Genomic DNA, 22180 nt, shown 5'->3' with positions numbered 1-22180 from the left:
TCCTCGTCTCCCCTTCGGACTTCTGGAACGTTCCGTGAAATATAAGATCGTGGGCTTTTGTTTCGTCCAATTCCGAGAATATTGCCCGAATAGCCTTTCTGGAACCAAAAACAACAGAAAACAGGAACTGGCACTTCGACATCTTGTTAATAGGTTAGTTCCGGAAAATGCATAAAATCATTATAAAGTGTGAGCAAAACATGTAGGTATTGTCATAAAACTAGCATGGAACATAAGAAATTATAGATACGTTTGAGACGTATCAAGCATCCCCAAGCTTAGTTCCTACTCGCCCTCGAGTAGGTAAACGATAAAAAGGATAATTTCTGAAGTGACATGCTACTATCATAATCTTGATCAATACTATTATAAAGCATATGAGATGAATGAAGTGATTCGAAGCAATGGTAAAGACAATGACTAAACAACTGAATCATATAGCAAAGACTTTTCATGAATAGTACTTTCAAGACAAGCATCAATAAGACTTGCATAGGAGTTAACTCATAAAGCAATAAATTCTTAGTAGAAAGTTTTGAAGCAACACAAAGGAAGATATAAGTTTCAGCAGCTTGCTTTCAACTTCAACATGTATATCTCATGGATAATTGTCAACACAAAGTAATATGATGAGTGCAAATAAGCAAGTATGTAGGAATCAATGCACACAGTTGACACAAGTGTTTGCTTCTAAGACAGAAGGAAGTAGGTAAACTGACTCAACATAAAGTAAAAGAAAGGCCCTTCGCAGAGGGAAGCATGGATTAATATTTTTGTGCTAGAGCTTTTATTTTGAAAACATAGAAACAATTTTGTCAACGGTAGTAATAATTCATATGTGTTATGCATAAGACATCCTATAAGTTGCAAGCCTCATGCATAGAATACCAATAGTGCTCGCACCTTGTCCTAATTAGCTTGGATTTACATGGATTATCATTGCATAACATATGTTTCAACCAAGTGTCACAAAGGGGTACCTCTATGTCGCCTGTACAAAGGTCCAAGGAGATAGATCGCATTTGATTTCTCGTTTTTGTTAGATCTCAACTAAGGACATCCATACCGGGACAACATAGAAAACAGATAATGGACTCCTCTTTAATGCATAAGCATTCAACAATAGATAATATTCTCATAAGAGATTGAGGATTAATGTCCAAACTGAAACTTCCACCATGATTCATGGCTTTAGTTAGCGGCCCAATGTTCTTCTCTAACAATATGCATACTCAAACCATTTCATCATGATAAATCACCCTTTTTTGATCAGACAAGACGAACATGCATAACAACTCACATGATATTCAACAAAGGTGTAATAGTTGATGGCGTCCCCAGAAACATGGTTACCGCTCAACAAGCAATTTATAAGAAATAAGATACATAAACGACATATTCAATAACACAATAGTTTTTTAAGCTATTTTCCCATGAGCTATATATTGCAAAGACAAAGAATAAAATTTTAAAGGTAGGACTCAATTAATTTAATTTGGAATGGCAGAGAAATACCACATAGTAGGTAGGTATGGTGGACACAAATCGCATAGTTTTTGGCTCAAGGATTTGGATGCACGAGAAGAATTCCCTCTCAGTACAAGGCTTTGGCTAGCAAGGTTGTTTGAAGCAACACAAGTATGAACCGGTACAGCAAAACTTACATAAGAACGTATTGCAAGCATTATAAGACTCTACACTGTCTTCCTTGTTGTTCAAACACTTCACCAGAAAATATCTAGACTTTAGAGAGACCAATCATGCAAACCAAATTTTAACAAGCTCTATGGTAGTTCTTCATTAATAGGTGCAAAGTACATGATGCAAGAGCTTAAACATGATCTATTTGAGCACAACAATTGCCAAGTATCAAATTATTCAAGACAGTATACCAATTACCACATGAAGCATTTTCTGTTTCCAACCAAATAGCAATGAACGAAGCAGTTTTCAACCTTCGCCATGAACATTAAAAGTAAAACTAAGAACACAAGTGTTCATATGAAAAAGCGGAGCGTGTCTCTCTCCCACACATGGATTGCTAGGATCTGAATTTATTCAAACACAAACAAAAATAAAAGCACACAGACGCTCCAAGTATAGCACATAAGATGTGACGGAATAAAAATATAGTTTCACTAGAGGTGACCTGATAAGTTGTCGATGAAGAAGGGGATGCCTTGGGCATCCCCAAGCTTAGATGCTTGAGTCTTCTTGAGATATGCAGGGATGAACCACGGGGGCATCCCCAAGCTTAGACTTTTCACTCTTCTTGATCATATTATATCATCCTCCTCTCTTGACCCTTGAAAACTTCCTCCACACCAAACTCAAAACAAACTCATTAGAGGGTTAGTGCATAATCAAAAATTCACATGTTCAGAGAGGACACAATCATTCTTAACACCTCTGGACATTCCTCAAAGCTACTGGAAGTTAATGGAACAAAGAAATCCATTCAACACAGTAAAAGAGACAATGCGAAATAAAAGGCAGAATCTGTCAAAACAGAACAGTCCGTAAAGACGAATTTTTTTGAGGCACTTAACTTGCTCAGATGAAAAAGCTCAAATTGAATGAAAGTTGCGTACATATCTGAGGATCACACACGAAAATTGGCAGATTTTTCTGAGTTACCTACAGAGAGTGCTACTCAAATTCGTGACAGCAAGAAATCTGTTTCTGCGCAGAAATCCAAATCTAGTATCAACCTTACTATCAAAGACTTTACTTGGCACAACAATGCAAGAAAATAAAGATAAGGAGAGGTTGCTACAGTAGTAACAACTTCCAAGACACAACAAAACAGTAGCAAAATAAAAACATGGGTTATCTCCCAAGAAGTGCTTTCTTTATAGCCATTAAGATGGGCTCAGTAATTTTAATGATGCACTCGCAAGAAATAAGAGTTGAAGCAAAAGAGAGCATCAAAAGCAAGTATGAAACACTTTTAAGTCTAACCCACTTCCTATGAAAAGGAATCTTGTAAATAAACAAGTCATGTAAGCATAATGCAACAAGCATAGAAAGGCAACACAAGCACAATTTCAAGCTTCTCAACATAAAGAGGGGAAACTTAATATTATTAAGATGCATATAACCATGTTTCCCTCTCTCATAATAACTTTCAGTAGCGTCATGAACAAACTCAACAATATAACTATCACATGAAACATTCTTATCATGAGCTACATGCATAAAATTATTACTCTCCACATAAGCATAGTCTTTACTATTAATTGTAGTGGGAGCAAATTCAATAAAATAGCTATCATTATTATTCTCACCACCACAATCATCATATATAGGAGGCATATTGTAATCATAATTAATTTTCTCCTCAATAGTAGGTGGACTGAAAATATGATAGTCATCATTGTAATCATCATATATAGGAGGTAAAGTATCATCAAAGTAAATTTTCTCCTCCATGCTTGGGGGACTAAAAATATCATGCTCATCAAAACAAGCTTCCCCAAGCTTAGAGCTTTCTATATCGTCATGGGAAGAAACATGGATAGTATTAATACTATGGCGAGTTATTAACATCCTCATTTTCAGAATTAGTTTCCCGGAGATTTTCAATATCAAAAGTAGTGTGCTCTTCTAAATCATAATCACTAATATAGGTAAAGGGCATAGGAAGATCATTGTACTCAGATTCATTATCATAATAATCATTAGGAGCAACATACTTACGGTTACCTATCGTTATCTCATACACGCGGGGATATGCCGTTACCTCTTTCTTTTTATTCCCCCTCTTCTTCTTCTTCTTCTTCATTCCCTTCTTCTTCTTCTTCTTCTTCTCCTTCTCCTCGTTCCCTTCTTTAGGAAGGAGAGGCTTGATGGGAGGCTTCTCCACATAACCTGATTTATTTCCAGAAACAATAGAGGAAACTTGGGAGGATTCCTCCTTTTCATTAATAAGTTCAAAACACACAGCGGTCCTATCATATTTTGGCAAAGTGTCATCTTCTAAAATATTTTGTATGTAAGTATTTGTATGGCAATTATCAATGCAATAAGAAAGACACCCATGCAGGACACTTTTAATATCAAGCACTCATATCCACCAAAGAAGTTTTTCTCAATAACTCTTCACACCCCAAAAATAAAGTAAGTTCATCATGCTGATTAGGAGTGATTTCATCATCACAATATAAATTTGCAGCACTTATGGGGTTCGATTTATCATTGGAGGAGCATTGGAAATTAAAATGACCCACTCTATGGCAAAGTTTACAAATAAAAGGATAGAGGGCACAAACTTTTTCACCAAGATCATCTAGAGCCCTAGACCACTTTCTAGTTTTTTCATTCCTGTGATGGATACAATATTCTTCTTCAATTTTATTCTTTTCACAAGGTCTATGAACTCCACAAAAATTAACATGCTTATAGGAAATAGCATTCTCGAAGTTTGAACATGTTCATTGCAATCATTAATAACAGTTTCATCCTTCATGCAAGTGTCTTTAAAAGGTTCATGATACTTATCAAAATTCTTCCTAGGCAATTCAAAATGAGAGGCAAAAGCTTTATAAAGATTTGCAACAACTTGAGAGTCAAGACCATAAGTAGCACTCATATTTCGAAATTTATCGAGTATCCATAAAAGTTTCAATGCATTCATAATCATAATTTATACCCGACTCTCTACCTTTGTCGTTCTCCCATCCTTCGAGTATTCTCCTGAATCCGATCAAGAAGGTCTCATTTAAACTCTTCTTTGTTGTGTGTGAATGATCCGGAACAAGCGAGTATCCAGCAAGGTTTTATCTTGAAAAGAAAGTCTTGCATAGAAATTATCAATGATGATATTACCAGGAAGCTCATGAATGGGGCATTTGAGCATTAAAGACTTCAATCTCTCCCATGCTTGGGCAATACTCTCTCCATCATGAGGCCAGAAATTATATATGCGGTTTCGGTCTTTGTGAATTTCACTTGGAGGATAGAATTTAGAATAAAATAGAGGCACAATATCCTTCCAATCAAGAGAATGCCCATCCTTCAGTAGTTTATACCAATGCGCCGCTTTACCAGACAACGACATAGAGAATAATTTCTTCCTAACTTCATCCATAGAAATACCTGCACACTTGAATAACCCGCATAATTCATGTAGAAACAGTAAATAATTTCCAGGATGAACAGTTCCATCCCCTTCATAACGGTTATCCATAACACGTTCAATAATTTTCATGGGTATCTTAAAAGGAATACTTTCAGTAGGTGGATTTAAAATATCACAAGCATCATTCGAATTACCACATATTGGAGACAAAGCATTATCAAGGCAAAATACTTCATCCAAAGCTGAGGAGCAAAAAATATTATTTTTATATAAACTAGCTTCCCCAAGTTTAGATTTTTCCATAGCATTAGCAGTAATTGCGTTCATACTAATAACACTGCTACTATCATGCAAATAAGGTTCCATAGGTTTTTTAATTTTCGCATCAAACAATTCATGTCTTAACTCAGGAAATAGATTAAAAAGCTCACTGTTGTTTTCCATTATGCCTAACTAGTGAAAAATAAAAACAAGAAACAAAAAGATGCAATTGCAGGATCTAAAGGAAATAGCTTCGAGCACTCACACACCGGCAACGAGTGCTAGGAAATAGCTTAGTAGTCGGAGGATGTGAATACCTTTTACCTTACCTCCCCGGCAACGGCGCCGGAAAATAGCTTGATGTCTACACACACTTCTATTCCCGTAGACAGTGTTGGGCCTCCAAGAGCAGAGGTTTGTAGAACAGCGAGCAAGTTTCCCTTAAGTGAATCACCCAAGGTTTATCGAACTCAGGGAGGTAGAGGTCAAAGATATCCCTCTCAAGCAACCCTGCAATTAAGATACAAGAAGTCTCTTGTGTCCCCAACACACTCAATACACTTGTCAGATGTATAGGTGCACTAGTTCGACGAAGAGATAGTGAAATATAAGTAATATGGATGAGTATAAGTAGTAATTGCAATCTGAAATAAAGATGGCAGCAAGCGAACATGTAGCGAGAACTTGTTGGAAACGGTGTTTCAATGCTTAGAAACAAGGCCTAGGGATCATACTTTCACTAGTGGACACTCTCAACAATGATCACATAATTGAATAAATAAATGCTACTCTCAAACACTCTCTTGTTGGATGACAAACACCATTCATTGTGTAGGGCTACAAGAGCCCCCTCAAGCCGGAGTAAACAAGCTCCACAACGTCATAAAGGAATCACACACGATGCGCACACTGTCACCGTCACACCGTGGAGAGTGAATCCGGAGTTCATATTAAAGTAACCTCTAGAGTGCATAGTAATAGTTAACTTCATAATCTACAAGAGATTACAATCATAACCTACGCCAAGTACTACATGATGCACACACTGTCAACATTACATCATGGAGGAGGAATAGACTACTTTAATAACATCACTAGAGTAGCACATAGATTAATAGTGATACAAAGCTCGTGATCACATAAAGATCACATGGGAGAGAGAGATGAACCACATAGCTACCGGTAGAGCCCTTAGCCTCGGGGGAGAACTACTCCCTCCTCATCATGGGAGACAGCAACGGCGATGGAGATGGCGGTGGTGTCGATGGAGATGACTCCGGGGCAATTCCCCGTCCGGCGGCGTGCCGGAACAGAGACTTCTGTCCCCCGAAACGGAGTTTCGCGATGGCGGCGGCGTCCCTGGAGTCTTTCTGGAGTTTCGTCAATTGGTGTAGGATTTTCACGTCACGAGAGATTATATAGGCGAAGAGGCGGAGTCGGAGGAGCCAGGGGGCCCCCTCCCCATAGGCTGGCGCGGCCAGGGGGCCACCCGCGCTGCCATATGGTGTGGGTCCCCTGCTGCCCTTCCTCGTCTCCCCTTCGGACTTCTGGAACCTTCCGTGAAATATAAGATCGTGGGCTTTTGTTTCGTCCAATTCCGAGAATATTGCCCGAACAGCCTTTCCGGAACCAAAAACAACGAAAAACGAGAACCGGCACTTCGGCATCTTGTTAATAGGTTAGTTCCGGAAAATGCATAAAATCATTATAAAGTGTGAGCAAAACATGTAGGTATTGTCATAAAACTAGCATGGAACATAAGAAATTATAGATACGTTTGAGACGTATCAATGCCCTTCTGCAAGTTCCCCCTCTAGATCCCTTTCGGAGGTCAGGTTTCTGCGAGCCATGGTGTCTCTGAATGTTAGGTCTCAGACCCGTCTTTGCATTGTGAAACTCTTTGACGAGGCGTAGGCGGTGCCACATGGTACATGCGCGCGGTATGGGCGGGCCCTGCTCATACCGACGATCATTAAACCTTCAGGAGTTTCCTCCCACTTTGCCTCTACACCCAGGTACATGAAAAATCATTTAGATGACTTTTATTACTTCAAAATATCATATCCGTGTCTAACATATTCATCAATATCTTCATAATTTCAAGAATAAAGGAGCGCGCGAGTGCCATAAAATATCAAAATCCTATGACTACTCATGCAAAAACATATGGTAAACATGCTTCAAAAATGCACTCATCAACTTCCTCAAGCTTAGATTCTTACTCATCCCCGAGCAAGATAGTAGCTTAATGGACAAGGTCATCATGTTCATGAAGCTCGAGTCGTAAAAATGCATGAGACATTTGAAGCAACAATTATAATACCAGGTATAGAACCACATCATAAGCTCTATCTCACTTCCACATCTCAAATGAATATAGTGGCTTCCACACCTTTGCACTAATAGTTCACATGAAGATTAATTTTTAGCATATCATAGGATCATCAAGTTTAACCGAACCAATTTTTTAGGAAGGTCCCTCCCTATGCTCCTTACATCATGAAGCTCCTTTGCAAGAAGTGGTCGGATGCCGAGCTTGGTGACTTGCTCACCTATGCGGGAGGGTCATCTCTCATCCCGTGAGAGGCCCTTTGATCAAGAACCACACAAGAATCCATGCTTTGGCCCCGGTGCACCCGATGATGAGGAAGAAGAATATCATGAAGTCTATCCTGTCTATGAGGCATCTTCCTCCAAGAGACCAAGACCAAGGGTTGGCTGGCCAAGATTATTGAAATAGCAAATTCAGTTGTTCACCATGATATTTCTCCTATAAATGATGCTAGACTACCCTCTCAACCAGGCCACCTGAGAGGGGCAAACCAATCTGGTTCGTTCGTTTCACCAGCCATAATCCCACTTTTCACCACAGCCGTCGGATGTGGTCGTTTTTTTTCCACCTTTTGCTTGTTTGATTAGGTCAATGACGAATGGGACCCAGCGTGTGTAGGGACGGCGAGCAGTGGCAGCGAGGCCGCTCGTTCAGGTCGCCTTTCTCCCCTCGTTTTCCTGTGCGCGTGGGGTGGGTGAAAACCCTAGATCAGCCCGTGGTGACCTCCCCCAATCCCTCGTCTCCTCTCCCCCGTTCCTCCTCCCCCAACCCGCGCCGCCTCCTCTCCTCCTCCCAAGCAGGACGCAGCCGACGTGAGCGAGGACGGAACTCGGGCGCCGCCGGAGAACGGCCGCGGGGCGCTGCTGCGTGGAGCGCCAGTCACCGCCGGTTACCGACCGACGGGGGCGCCTTCAGATCGTTAGCAGTTCGTCTCTCTCTGGCGGTTGATGCGGGAGAGAGCAGGCGTCATATGAGGATGGGGATCTTGACCGAGGCAGAGAAGCAGCAAAAGGAAGAGGTGAACTGGAAGCCGATTCTTCTCCGGCCACCGACCTCACGTCGCAGATCACGGGCCGCCGCCGCATCGCGCGAGGTGGCGAGTCTCTGCCACCGTCCATGCTCCTCTTCATGGACTTCTCCTCATGGCTGAGCTATGTCGCTTCTCCTCATTAAGATTCGGCCTCTTCCTCCCCCACAACTGAGGTAATGGTATCTCTCCCCCTCTCAGTTCAAGTGATTTTTTTTTCAAAGACGATACAAAACAGAGGGAGTCAAGAGTAGTAGCTTGAGCATGGTCAGGAATCGGAGAGGTGCTTGAAAGGAAGGACGGCCCTCTCGTGTATGCCGCTGTAAATGCTAAGATGGTCTACTTAAATTAATACGAGATGTAGCACTCATTGCATATGGAAGCTCCCAGGTTGTAGGAATCTAGCTGGTCTGGTCCGTGTTCTTGTGTTTTGGAACCCCACCTTCCGAACGGAGCCTCAGTGTCGGTTTTCTGATCTTTGAACAGTATACGTGAGAGGCTATGGGTCGACGATATCTTAATTTATCCTTTTGCATTTGCAGGATAATTATTGTAAGGAGGTAGCTGCTGTTGTGCACATTTTTGGAGCCGTGGCGATCCAACGCCGAGTTTCCACGGAAGGTAGTTGCCGCTGCACTTGCCTCATGTGCTATGCTTGAAAATCGTTAGTAATAATATAGTGTGGCTTCCAAAATATGTTCGTTGTTGGCACTATCATCGGGGATTGTGATGCGGTGGCACTAGCTTGAACTAATCTGTCTCTCAAATTATACATACGGAGAGATGTATTTTTCTATGTGTTTATAGTCTCCCAGAGCTTAGTGGTGATGTGGTTTTTGCATTAGGGAAGGAACAAGCAAATACACGAACTTTCAAAACATTGTTGCTGGTCAGCAATTTTCAACAAGATGGAACTTTATAATGATATCTTCCTATCAAATAGGCATGGTACAATTGAGGAACGTACTGTCTTGTACCTTCTCATTAGTTCTTGTGTATATTTTATTCTATCATACGGCGGGGTTCTTCAGCCTACAAAATATTTCACGATGATTTTATCCATAAACAGACATTTGATAAGTTAATTTCCTCCTCTCGCTAGACACGGCCGTATGAGTCATGTGCTTGTATATTTTTTCATCATGAGATCGTTTTAGGTCTGATTTTCTTCTAATTGTTACTGATAAGAAATGAAAACCGAAACATGCTCGCTAATATGAGTGTATTTTGATTCCCTATGAACCATTTGAATTTTTAGGAGGGATGCAAGAGAGAAAAGATAGCATGAACCATTCGAACAAAAATAGGTATCGAGGAAAGAAAGGAACCATTTATTTTCCTTTTGATCTTTGATGGTGAAGTTTTTGCATATAATTTGTTGGTGGGAGTTTCCTAAGGCTACTTGGTTCTCCTTTGATTTTGACCTCCGCTTTCTTTTTCCATACGATGATGGGTATTTGTTTTAAGAGCAGGTTCATTATCGGATAATGCTTGTTCAACAAGGACAAAGGAAAGATTATGCATAGGTAAATGAATCCGAAATTTGTTTTAGATAATCAGTCCTCTTGAAATTTATTTTTATCTTGATGGTGTTCTATACAATTGAAATGACTCACTTTTAAAATGCTTATATCACGAAGGCGCAAAATAGGTTCTGACTCATGTGTTATCTTACATTCCAGGAAAGACCAAATGTCATTACATTTGGCATGCTTTCTGTAGTGCAGAGGCTGACTGGAGGAAAGTAACTCTAGCAATCAACTAAGAAAATAAGGTTTTAGTTCTACAACATTGCTGCCACGTGTGCGGGACCTTCAAGGGCATGCGGCTAGGCGTGGACCACTGCTTCCTCTCTCTCTCTCTCTCTCTGTGTGTGTGTGTGTGTGTGTGTGTGTGAACACTGATTTGATGCATGATCCCTTTTCTTTCATGGCCTGTAGCACCACAGGATTATCTCCATGAATCACTCCAAGATTTTCTCCGAAGGTAATTTTCCTCTTGTGTTATTCTGCTCAAATTCTGGAAAGGAAATTAGCTGTTGGTATTGTTTCCTATATTGAAGTTGGTTCTAGCTATTGAATAGCTGGTGCATGAGAAGTTGCATATGGTAAGTTCCTCCTACATGCATTTATACAAGTTATTGTAAAAGAAATTTGTATGCACTTGTTTTGTATAGAGCTGAGTTATATTATAATATGAGAAGTATGGTCACCATGACTAAACCAGATTTGACTACATACGTTTGATCAAGAAAATAGACTATCTGAGCAATGCCTCATTTGTTGTTTCATTAGTAGAATCATTCTCCTATCCCGACCAAACAAATGAAGGGAATTGCTATAGCAGGCTATGCTGTTGTAAAGGGCATTTAATAATAAACATCACTTCTACTTTTTTCTAGATTATGCTCATAGAATCATATTTCTATGAAAGTCTTAGTTCCCTAGCTATCTAAGAATTTTTCAGTAATACTAAGACATCTATATGTATACGAGTTTTTTTACTAACTGGTTTGAAAGATTAATATTTCAGTGGCGTCATACCTTATCATTGTCTCTAATATAGTTCTGATTGAACCTGTATTGAGTGTGATCATCACTGCTGTATTGACGAGTCCGGCATTTTTTTAGCAGATTATGCCTTTAAGTCCGTGTTTATAATGCATAAAATTGTTCTTTCTACCTTGCTATCTCAGGAAATATTGGCTGCATCATGCGAGGCATCTTTTCCAACATTATTAATACATTAGGCATGTGTGTTTTCTTTGAAGGTGAAATAAATGTTCCCTTTTCATGCTTTACGTAAAGCTATTTCATTCTTGTAGTAAGGAAAGCTGGCTCATGTTAATTATTTGTGTTCTTCTTTTGCGGATATACGATGTATCTATAGCCATCCGTATAGTGGTAAGTTTGTTTTACCTAAATATATGTACCCTTTGCCGACCATTTGATTACCATGTTAAAATATGTTTCGAAGAAAAAATTGTGATAAGGAAATATTACTATATGGTCAATTTTCTTGATTCTATATGAGTAAATGCTATTTGGAGTAGTAAAATTTGATTGAACCCTTGTAGATGGATCAAAAATATCATGTACCCTTATACACCAACCTTACTCTTGCTATCCTTCCAAACAGGGTCTGTGGGTGATGTAAATTGCGGTTCGTCTATTATTACACGAATACATTTAATTCATAATTCTTGAGGCATATTCCAACGGATTAGGTTTTCCCTTTTATGACATATTCATTTGTTTTCAGTTCTGGAATCTGTTGAATGTACAGTGCACAGTGGTAATCTGAATTTCAGAAATGCTTCATTTCATTAGATTGTTTTGCTTTAAAGCCATGGATTTATGTAGCCAAGTTAACCATTTGTATGGCTCAGACTGCAGATTTAGACTATGGCTCAAACAAAAAAGAATCACTTCATCATGCTAGGAAGGAATGAATGGTCCAAGTACAAGGTCATGTTGTTTGGAGTTAACTGTTACTCCCTCCGGTTCATAATTCATTCCATGGTTTTAGTTCAATTCCGAGTTGCTCTTAGATAAAGTGTTACTCCTGCAGGAGCTACACACTTATGTTTGTAGATAACCTAAATTTTATGAATGCATGATTGAAATGATTTTTTTGATTAGGTTAGTTTTCCAAGTAGTAAGATGTTTACTGCTACAATTGATACATATGGAAAGTTAAGGGAAATATGATGCTTTGGTTACAGTTTATTTGATTCATTCATAAACTTCTAGCTCTCGCACATGTGCCAGCTGTATGTATACCAATGGAAAAAATAGAAGTAATTAGGTTGCTTGATTTCTACCTTAAAAGGAGATTTCATTCTATTTACTCCCTTGATTAATTTCATTGTATTGTGCTTATAGGGTTGGATGTCAAGGAGATTCCCACGCCAATGCTGACAATGACCAGTTTTGATGCTCTGCTGTAGGTGTGCTCATCCTATCCCCACCGTGCTTTTCCCTCTATGTTCAATTGTACTACTTTTTGATGTTTAGGTCTCTCGACTTCTTGAATAATCCCATGACGTTTCTTTGAAAAGGCACAAACAAATAGGATACCAAGATAAAGTTCGTAAATTTTAGTGCAAAGGTGAATTCATAGTGTTCTTTAAAAGCTATGTTTCTTATATATCTACAGTGTTGGCTGCTATAATTATCCTTCATGTCACAGTTTATCCATACCTCACTGATTGCAATATTTATACATGCGCAAAGTGCTGATTTTTTGGCGCTCTAAGATTATTGTACTATATGCCCTGATGTGGCATTCAGTTACCTGTCAAACTCTTTGTGGACTTGTTTATTTTCTTCTCTCCATCTTATAAACCCGAGAAATATGCACTGCCAATGCAATCTAATCGAATATTAGTTTGATAGCTGAGTGTGTGTTTTTTGAGCTAGGAGGGAGGAAGGAGATATGAGGCAGGAGATTTTTTTATACGGGTGTCCTGTGGAGGCAGCAAGCACGACACATGTATTCTGAGATTTTTTTTGGGTATGATCGCAGATGATGTAGCTAAAGATGGCTACTGGAAGTTTTGTAAGGCCCCAATTTATGATGCATTTAGGATGACTCCTCTCAGTTTCTACTTGCCTCGGAAAAATTCTCTTGTGGATGATCTGGTTTGAAGGATTAGTCTCTAGCTGACATATTCTGGGTATTGGAAAAATGTTCTAGCGGTATTCTATCTCTTTGCTGCACGCTAGCTACAAGAGTGTGCCATGTGACTTGGATTAGGTGGGTTGTTTGGGTCTGCCGATAGAGGAGAAGCAAGGGAAGATGATGTCATTGCACTTATGATTTATTTGGCCATGATTGCTCTTAGGAATTGTGTGTCAGTAGTGTTCTTAAATTAATTTAAATATTCACACTCTGATCTGCTGAACATGTATTTATTGATATTAAATGAAAAAGATAGTTGCTTCTCAATGTAGGATGTCGACGGATAGTATTTTCCTGATGTGATACATGGCCTGACCAGAAACTGATAAATAAACCAGTAACACAATATATGTATATATATGTATCATTCATGCAATATGCAGTACTAATATATGGCGGAAAGTGTACTCTTTGAAGTTATCTTACCACTGTTTAGTGCAAGGTTGTGATTTTGGAATATTTGTTTTTCTTACTAAATGTTTTACATATTTGGATATAAGCTTTGCCCTCACCCACCCCCCTTGACATTACCCTCTCTCTTTGCCGTTTGTTTTCTTCAGGGCGGTGTCAAGCCGCATCTCCTCCTACCTGCATAGATGGCGATCGGAGGGTCTAAGCTCAGGTGAGCACTTCCTCCACCCTGCAAAAGTATGATTTCTTCTTTTTCCATGAAAACGTTCACCTCTATTTTTTGTTTGTTTCACCAACTAGATTGCTGTCTTCGTACTGAACCTGGTGATGTAACATATGTTAGATGTGATCTGCTTATACTTTTATTTGCATTCTGGAAGTTGTCAGGCTCATATGTTTTGAAATATCTAAGGAAATACCCGAACTAAATAAGTGTATAATGATTTATGGTCTTTAGGCACGGGCGCATAAGTGATTCATGCATTATTTGAATGTGCGGGTGACATGATTGAATCCATAGAACAATATATAATCTGGAAGTCGATACTTTTTCCAATGAAAGTACCATGTGGGCAATGTAAACCTAGAGGAAAATATCAGGGTTAAGGACCAGCAACCATGTTGTAACTTGGAATGACCCATTTTAGCTTGATTCTGTTACTTTACTGTCTTATAAAGCTAAGTGAAAATTTAGTCTATTCAATGTCTGAAAGATAAAGACCTTGTGGTTGAAAGGATTTCACTCCCAGAACCAGAGTGATACATGTACTAACTTGATTAAACAAAGAGCAGCAAATACCCTAATTTTTTTGGTCTGCTCATTTTTTAGGTAAAAATTGTAGGGGAGCTGATTCTCAAGCGGGCAATGGATGATCTCTCAAGGTTGGGAGTGCTCACTCTTCAAGCCAAGTTCTTGTTGAATCTCTCTTTTATCAAACATAGCTTTGAGTATGTATTATGAAACTGTCACAAGTCAGCTCATGCTCTGGAGGCATTACATGTGGGAGGTTGTCCTGGCAATCATAATGTATGGGTTACAATTTTTCCTTGCGATGCACACTCGTTTGTTGCCAATGATCCGGCGGTGCCATAAGGGAGTACATGTGTTTCATCCGTAAATATAAGATGTAACTTTATATGAACCGAATAGAGTAAACTATTCAGTGTGCAAACACAAAGTATTCCTTAGTACAAATCATAGATAATTCCATGGATAAAGCTTATGGTATAATATTTTTTTGCTTGTGTCTTTGTGCCGGGGCCCTGTCGTGTGCTGCTTCTCCTATGGGTTGTTTGCTAAGCTGTTAAGATAATGTGATGCCGTACCTATCTGCCTTTGCGCTGCCACCTGGTTTATCTTCTCGGTTGTGGAATCAATCTCATGTGGTAACTACGTCAACTTTTCTAAGTAGAACCTTATCAGATAGGGGAGGGTTCCTGAAAAGCCACCCGCTGACAACATTTTGTTTATTTCAATCTTTTGATTAACTTCTCCTTTCTTCATAAGGTACACAGGTTGTATTGTTATTGACATGTAAGTTGGTCAAAGCAATCATATGTTCTTCAATCATGGCCTACATATTATGTTCAATGTGCGTCTGCTTATGGCTTAGATATAAATCTCAGACATATATAATATCATGGATAAAACTTATGGTTGCAATATTGTCTTGTTTTTGTTGTTTGCCCGCAATGGAAGATAAAGAATAAAATAAGGCTAAAGATAGGGAATGGCCATCCATTTAGATCAAGTAACGAGCTAATTTAAAATAAGTTATCATAGAACTTATGACTTGAATATTGCCTCGCTTGGGTTTTAGGATTTCCTACTATTTCTATAAAAAAAGTATCATGTTAGGATTCTGGAATGACAACATATTGTCTTAGAATTCTAAAATGGTAAATCTTGGGGCGAGCAACAGAAGGCTGATGGCGTAGGTGGCTGATGGCGCGGGTGACTATGGTTGATGGTGTGGATGGCTGCGACATAGTACTTGGTCAATGGATTAGATGGGTGGAGAAAATGGAGGGAGATGTAGCAAATCAAGGCAGAGGGTAGGGAGATGGGTTAAGAGGAAGAGGTTGGGCAGTTAACGCAAATCGCAATGGGATGAGCGGAATTAGCTGCGAATAGAGGTGGAAATTATTTACGCGAGGCAAATATTTGCAATAGTTCCTGGTTCCGATGGTGTCCGTTAAGAGGCTCAAAATCTCGAACCGATTTTTTTTGTCTTGCTACTCATAGTAAGTAGAAACATTCTTCTTGGAATTAGTAATTACCCTTTTATGATTCTTTTTATGATGCTACCTCTTTAGATGCAATAAACATAATTGATGGGAGAGCCTATACAAAACCATAAAAGCTGAAAAAATAGTGCGAAATTGTACTAAATTGTCATATCTTACTGCAACACCTCGATGGAATGGTGTGTCTATAGTTATACTAAAGCAGCTAAATTCCAAGATAATTCTTAATACTAAAATAAACTAAAACTTATAGGTTAGATTCTGCATTTGCGCGATAGCGCAACGGGTCATCTAGTTCACTTAAATGCGGGGGAACCAGTTGTTTTGTCGAGGTCATCTCATGTGCAACATGGAATATCTGGAAGGAGCATAATACAGTAGTATTATTTTCAATGGTGCTAGCCGGCTAGGCCTTCCTTTTATTGATGGAAAGTTAGATTCGTTTCGTTCTTCAATATGGCGTTAAACAAGCAATTGTTCAAAACTTTTGCTTCCATTAAAAAAAAATGAAGAGTGAAACTTGTCCCATATTCATCGCCGACACAACATGGGAAAAAACATCCACAAGCAACTCATCATTGATGAAGCTACGACATTAGGCGTGAAACCAAGTGACTAAAGTACACCAAATCTGCCAGCATTTTGATAAACCACTGCTATTGCAAGCTCAGCTCCAGAGTACCCTGATCCTGCGGACGCAGACTTTTGTTTCTCATGTAAAACGAGATGAAAGCATTGCAGCCAGCCATTGTGATCTTTTAAAATATATCTTCGGTTTCATCAAGAAGATAAAAAGAATAAACAGGAAGCAAATTATTAACAAAAAAGAAGAATGTTTGGACGGACCGAAAGGTCATTTACTTCCAAACTACATAGTTTATTTAACAAGAAACAGGGGGGCAATGCACAAAAAGGACTTCCGAACACTCTCAAGTAGCTTTCCACAAAGCCATACAAAATTTGGAAACAGATGTTTCGCATCCGAAATCATGGAAAGGCCAGTTGCTAACCAACTCAGTGTGTTTCCTTTCTAACTACGACATCAAGTATGCAACCCCCCCTGACTAGCAAGGGAACAAATTCCCAAAGCACCACAGCCAGCGCTGTGGCAAATTAAACCTTCAGAAAGTATATTCTTCTAGCGGAAGGATGGGGAGAGTTTAATCTTCATACTCCACATCGTACTCATCGTCTAGCTCAGGATTATCCGCCCCACCCATGATCGATAGGAAGACAAGGACTGCAACGAGTTGAGTTGCAAGGAAGTACTTTGTTCTTCGCCTAAATTTCTTCTCCTCCTCCGTACGCTCCTTCTTAGCTTTGGGTTTAGGCTTGTAACCTACAAAAAAGTCCAGGCCAATAAGATCTCAAGATGTCAAATGAAAGCTCAAATATATTCCATTGGTTGAATGTATCTCCATATTACCGTCTAATTACTTATCCCCATTTCTAAGTGAACTTGTTAGGCCAAACAATCCACAACAAAATATGCCTTTATATATTCATTCTACATGACGTGCCACAAATAGCACTACCACTGGTGGAGGCCTTACAATATGTAACCACTGAGCAACGTATAACTACAAAATAGTCATTTCTCATTGCTATCGTAAATGAGTACACATATAAGTGTTTGTCAGCACTATCTCCTTTGGAACAGCTACGTAATAATGGAAGTGTATCAAACAAAGTATTCAACCAGCAATCACTGAATTTTGATAAAAGAACCTTTGAACACAAAACTAAGAAAAATATATTATTATCATGAATAGAAAATATAACTAGGGACACATGATCCCAATATTAAGCAGCAAACAAATATGAGAACTAGTAGAATTGCAGTGACTTCTGGACTGAACTACTATGACAATGAAATACGTTTGACTTACTTTGTCCAGAAGATGCTCCTTTCCTGGATGTGGATGATGACGACGGATCAGATGATCCTGATCCTGATACTGACCCTGCTGATGATGAATCGGTTTTCATCAATTGGACCTTGAGACGCTCGGCACAGTTTACCAAGTTGTCATAGTTCTGTAAATAACTTCGCAGCGTAGATGTACCCTACAAAGCAGAAGTAAGGTCAGAGCATTTGTCAAAACATAACTCAGGCCATGGTTTTGGGGAATGAATTTGACAGCCAGAACTTAGTGGGTTAGTGAAAGGAAAATCATAGCATATAAAAAGGCTCAAGCAACAGGCCTAACACCTGAAGAAATTTATTTAAAGGAAACTACCATGAGCCTCTAGCCAACTGAGCGATGCCCATTCCTCTAGCATATAAACAACCTTATTATTAAGGTATGAAACATTTGCGGTGCACATTATGCTTCCAGGCTTATGTGTAAGTGATTATTGAACGCCAATATGCATTTGTGTTCTAGATCCATTTATCTATGCAATTGAATGTTAATGCATGCTGCATTTCAGGTAGAAGCAAAGCTGAGTATTCAAGCCTGAGTGGAACTCACAGGTAATGCATTAAGGACAAAAAGAGCATGTCCAAGGAAAAGAGCATCAACATCTGTAGGGCTGCACAGATAGAAGAATAGAATAGTTAGTGTTCTGCAAATGTTGCATTATATAAGAGAAATATATGACAAGCCACAAACAAATAGTAAATTAATACAATGGCGTATGTTGCATACAAACGAAAACAGAAGAAAACAGTATTACCTATTGTCAAAAAGAAAGGCTTGATCTCCTAATCTCATTGATAAAGCATCATAAGCAGCATTAGCATTCCGGTATATCTGTTCAAAAGAAGAAATTACAAGTATGCAATAAGCTACTAGTGTGTGACCAAAAAATAAGCCTGCAAACATCATGAGCACAGCATTTCTGACCTCCTCTTCTCTTTCTGCAGCATTAAGCTTTGTTATACCCAGTAATTGCTTCACATCTCTAGTTTTCTTCCAGTGGAGTATCTTCCCAATGGGCCAGGAGAGATCAGAATAGTAAATGTCTTGTGCAATGCTCCTGTCAGTAACCACCCAGAGTTCGTATTGCAAAGCATCAGCAAGCCAAGTCGAAACCATGGCCTTTGTGGATGTTAGATCAGAGTAAGAATCGCTTGGGAGTTTTGAGGTCAAGTCCACAATTTTCTCCTCCTTGAGATACTCAATTACACCTCCTTTTTCATTGTTGAATGCGACACACTCGCCAAATTCAACATATGGTATGTGCTCTGTGGAATAAAATTTAATGTGTAAGAGCAGTAGAGCAGTAAATATATTTGGAAAATAGTATAAGGAAGACAACATCTCTAGTTTACTATTATCAAAAGGGCAGTGTTATGTTCTTTGTTCTTTTTTTTTTTTTTTTTTTGGTCTATGATTGTATTCCCTGTTTGTACTGATGAGAGACTGTAGCTGCTGGAGTATGTGCACCCTTGTTTCCTTTATTAAGTTGCTATAGTAGAATTCCCTGTTTTCTGCACCCAAACTCTACCCTACCTCCTTTTCATTCACTCATAATCCCCTCCATGAAAGAAAGGAAAAAAACCCAAAGCCTTCCATCTATCGAGCTGTCTGCCACCTACCACATCTCGCCAACTCCATGATTGCAAAGAAACTGTATCTGGTAAGTGTGAATCTCACCGCCACCACTCAACCATGGCGTTGATCTTGAGTAGGCAGGGCACAGGGAGGGGCCAGCTCTGAGACGAGCTAAATGCAGCTAATGGTGGTCTAAGACTTCATGCTGCTGCTTTGCTTAAAATATGTCATTTTACAAGCGTCATCACCTTCACACTGCCACCAAATGGTGCCTAGTTCACCATCGCCATCAACCTCGACGCCAGGATAATCATGAACTTTCTACCAGGTATTCACAGATCATGACAAATATGTGATGTTGTTTCAAATTAGTGATGTATTTTATCTTCTTAGGAAAACATATACTTTAGGAGACAGACCTATTCCGAAGAAAGCAAAGTTTGTTTTAGTAAAATGGCATGTGTTAGAATATAGTACAAGCATAAGGAAGGGTTTCTAGCATGGATTAGGTCGCTGACCTAAGGAGTTTTCCTTGCGGTTTTGTACATAGTGATCTTTCTGGTCTGTGCAGATTTTTCTTTTGCTGTACTTGACTTTTCTTTTAATAAAATTTGCTGTGGGGCAGTTGCCTCACAGTCCATGGTAAAAAAAAAGACATGTGTTTTTGTTGTCATCCAGTAGTTCTGTAAGGTCTAAAATCCCAAGAAAAAATGCTTAAGATGATCTAAATGGTGTTATTCAGCTACGAATTCAGTGTTGAACACCGAATATCCTATCTGTGATTCATTCAATTGGTTTTGTATGTCCAGAACAATGTGCAAAACCTCGTACATCTTTCACCTTCCACACCGTATACTTATTGCAGATTTAGGAAAAATGTCGGGCTAAAATAGAATTGGCAATCAGTATAAGGAAGACAAGACCTCTAGTTTACTGTTATTAAAAGCGCAGTGCTATTTTGTTCGCTCTTTTTTTCTTGTCTATCCTTGGATGATTGTATCCCCTGCTTCTATACTGATGAAGGACTGTAGCCGCTGGAGTATGGGCACCCTTATCTCCTTTTTTGAGTTGATATACTCCCTCTGGCCCTAAATACTTGTCACAGATTTAGGGAAAATGTAGGCTAAAGTGTGTCTACATTCATTGAACCCGCGACAAGTATTTAGGACAGGAGGGAGTAGTAGAATTCCTCTTGTCTGCCACCTACCACAACTCGCCTACTCCATGATTACAGAGGAACACCGCCACTACTCCATGGGAGAAGGCAGGGCAAGGGAGAGGCCAGCTCTGAAGCAAGCGAAATGCAGCTAATGGTGGTCAGTGGCCATCTAAGACTGCACACTGCTGATTTGCTCCCTACAATCGTCATCACCTTCACACTGCCACCCACATGGTGCCTAGTTCACCATCAACTTCAACCTTGTCGCTAAGTTTATCTTAAACTTTGTACCAGGTATTCATGGATAATGACAAATATCGCCGTGTTGTTTCAAATTAGAGATATGATGGTGTATTTTATCTTCTTGTGGTCAACATATACTTTAGGAGACAGATCTATTCTGTAGAAAGCAATTTTGTTTTAGTAAAATGGCATGTGTTTTTGTTGTCATCCGGTAGTTCTGTGAGGTCTGAACTCCCAAGAACAAGTACTTAAGACGATGCAAAAGTTGTTATTCAGCTACGAATTCAGTACCGAACAAAGAGTTATCTTATGTGTGATCCATTCAAACGGTTTTGCATGTCCAGAACAATGTGCAACGCCTCGTAGATCTTTCACCTTCCACACTGTTTAGGTTTTGGAGAGAAATACGCCATAAAATACGTGACACAAAATACACGAGCAGAACACCTGACATTTGATACAGCTGATAGCTATCTGTGAACTACTTTGCTCCTTAACATAAGCTAGATGCGATAAGACAAGTCCCAAACCAGTTCTGGAAGCAGTCTATGCACCACAACTGTTTAGTACTACATCCATTTATCTGCTGCTACATTATTGTGTGAATAAGTTTCGTTCATAGGATCACATAGTGGTTCAACAGACCTATATCTATGCACATCAGATATTTTGCTTATTTCTGGAAACACATTTTTTCTTACTTTTCAGCATAGGACTTTTTATCATACTTTTTAGAATCAAATTGGAGCAGTAGACCGCTAATCCTTCTATGCAAATACAAGTTCTGAACCGAAGAGAAGACGTGCAGGGGTGAGCACACATCCCACGGATCAGCGTGCCTGATCTCCACACACCTGAGGACCTACACGTGAGGCAGCAGCCCAAACGCACAGGAATCGCAGCATGTACACCAAGCCAAGCAATGTAATCACCCCAGGCAACCCAAGCATAGAAAAATTAGAAACCTAGCACATCAACAGTTCAGCCCCCGCGACTCAACCCCCAAGCAACGCCACCCGAGCGGAGATGCTCGGCTAGGGAGATCTTAGCTTACACAGTTCGCATGAGATGAGGAGAGTACGGCAGATGCGGAAGCGGAGGCTCACCGGCGTCGGGGAAGGAGGTGTCGACGTGGATGTCGAAGGGGACCTGGGCCATGCGGAGGTAGAGGACGGCGGGGAGGCAGGCCGGGCAGGCGGTGGGGAGCCCGAATCCGGGCTTCCTCGCCACCAGCACC

The 22180-nt window shown here is 39.7% G+C and overlaps 2 protein-coding genes and 1 long non-coding RNA gene across 18 annotated transcripts; 2 read left to right on the top strand and 1 right to left on the bottom strand.

Annotated features, from left to right (window-relative positions):
* The first annotated feature begins 9115 nt into the window (after nucleotides 1-9115).
* Nucleotides 9116-10095, top strand: LOC124669973. Its single transcript, XR_006992361.1, has 3 exons — nucleotides 9116-9162; nucleotides 9243-9321; nucleotides 9959-10095. It is a non-coding gene; the product is annotated as an uncharacterized LOC124669973 (long non-coding RNA).
* Nucleotides 10096-10194: 99 nt separating this feature from the next.
* On the top strand, nucleotides 10195-14847 carry LOC124685105. Of its 16 annotated transcripts, XM_047219415.1 has the most exons (7): nucleotides 10195-10226; nucleotides 10383-10686; nucleotides 11396-11470; nucleotides 11571-11603; nucleotides 12585-12645; nucleotides 13944-14005; nucleotides 14624-14847. In XM_047219415.1, the coding sequence occupies exons 2-7, from the start codon at nucleotides 10659-10661 to the stop codon at nucleotides 14665-14667; spliced, it is 303 nt and encodes a 100-aa protein (XP_047075371.1). In that variant the 5' UTR covers nucleotides 10195-10226; nucleotides 10383-10658; the 3' UTR covers nucleotides 14668-14847. The 16 variants fall into 16 exon arrangements, 3 of the variants coding, with proteins under 3 accessions (XP_047075371.1, XP_047075373.1, XP_047075372.1); XM_047219417.1 differs by lacking the exons at nucleotides 10195-10226; nucleotides 12585-12645; nucleotides 13944-14005; nucleotides 14624-14847 and adding exons at nucleotides 11839-11862; nucleotides 11962-11994; nucleotides 12089-12158 and having other exon boundaries at nucleotides 10272-10686; XM_047219416.1 differs by lacking the exons at nucleotides 10195-10226; nucleotides 13944-14005; nucleotides 14624-14847 and adding an exon at nucleotides 13122-13584 and having other exon boundaries at nucleotides 10272-10686.
* A 1921-nt stretch (nucleotides 14848-16768) lies between these two features.
* Nucleotides 16769-22180, bottom strand: LOC124685104 (mitochondrial outer membrane import complex protein METAXIN). Its single transcript, XM_047219414.1, has 6 exons — nucleotides 22050-22180; nucleotides 18891-19231; nucleotides 18721-18797; nucleotides 18516-18576; nucleotides 17931-18108; nucleotides 16769-17380 (listed from the first exon to the last, which is right to left on the bottom strand). The coding sequence occupies exons 1-6, from the start codon at nucleotides 22099-22101 to the stop codon at nucleotides 17202-17204; spliced, it is 888 nt and encodes a 295-aa protein (XP_047075370.1). The 5' UTR covers nucleotides 22102-22180; the 3' UTR covers nucleotides 16769-17201.

Source organism: Lolium rigidum, chromosome 1 (genome assembly GCF_022539505.1).
Source record: "Lolium rigidum isolate FL_2022 chromosome 1, APGP_CSIRO_Lrig_0.1, whole genome shotgun sequence".
NCBI classification, from domain to species: domain Eukaryota; kingdom Viridiplantae; phylum Streptophyta; class Magnoliopsida; order Poales; family Poaceae; genus Lolium; species Lolium rigidum.
The sequence above is the reverse complement of the archived record's forward strand: the minus strand, read 5'-3'. Positions and strand labels throughout refer to the sequence as shown.

Coding starts and splice junctions, on each gene's coding strand:
- LOC124685105 (XM_047219415.1), top strand. CDS start 10,659: ATGAATCACTCCAAGATTTTCTCCGAAG. Junction 11,471..11,570: donor CATGTGTGTTTTCTTTGAAG/GTGAAATAAATG, acceptor CTTCTTTTGCGG/ATATACGATGTATCTATAGC. Junction 12,646..13,943: donor ACCAGTTTTGATGCTCTGCT/GTAGGTGTGCTC, acceptor TGTTTTCTTCAG/GGCGGTGTCAAGCCGCATCT.
- LOC124685104 (XM_047219414.1), bottom strand. CDS start 22,101: ATGGCCCAGGTCCCCTTCGACATCCACGTCGACACCTCCTTCCCCGAC. Junction 18,798..18,890: donor CTGCAGAAAGAGAAGAGGAG/GTCAGAAATGCT, acceptor TCTTTTGAACAG/ATATACCGGAATGCTAATGC. Junction 17,381..17,930: donor AGGAGCATCTTCTGGACAAA/GTAAGTCAAACG, acceptor ACTTTTTTGTAG/GTTACAAGCCTAAACCCAAA.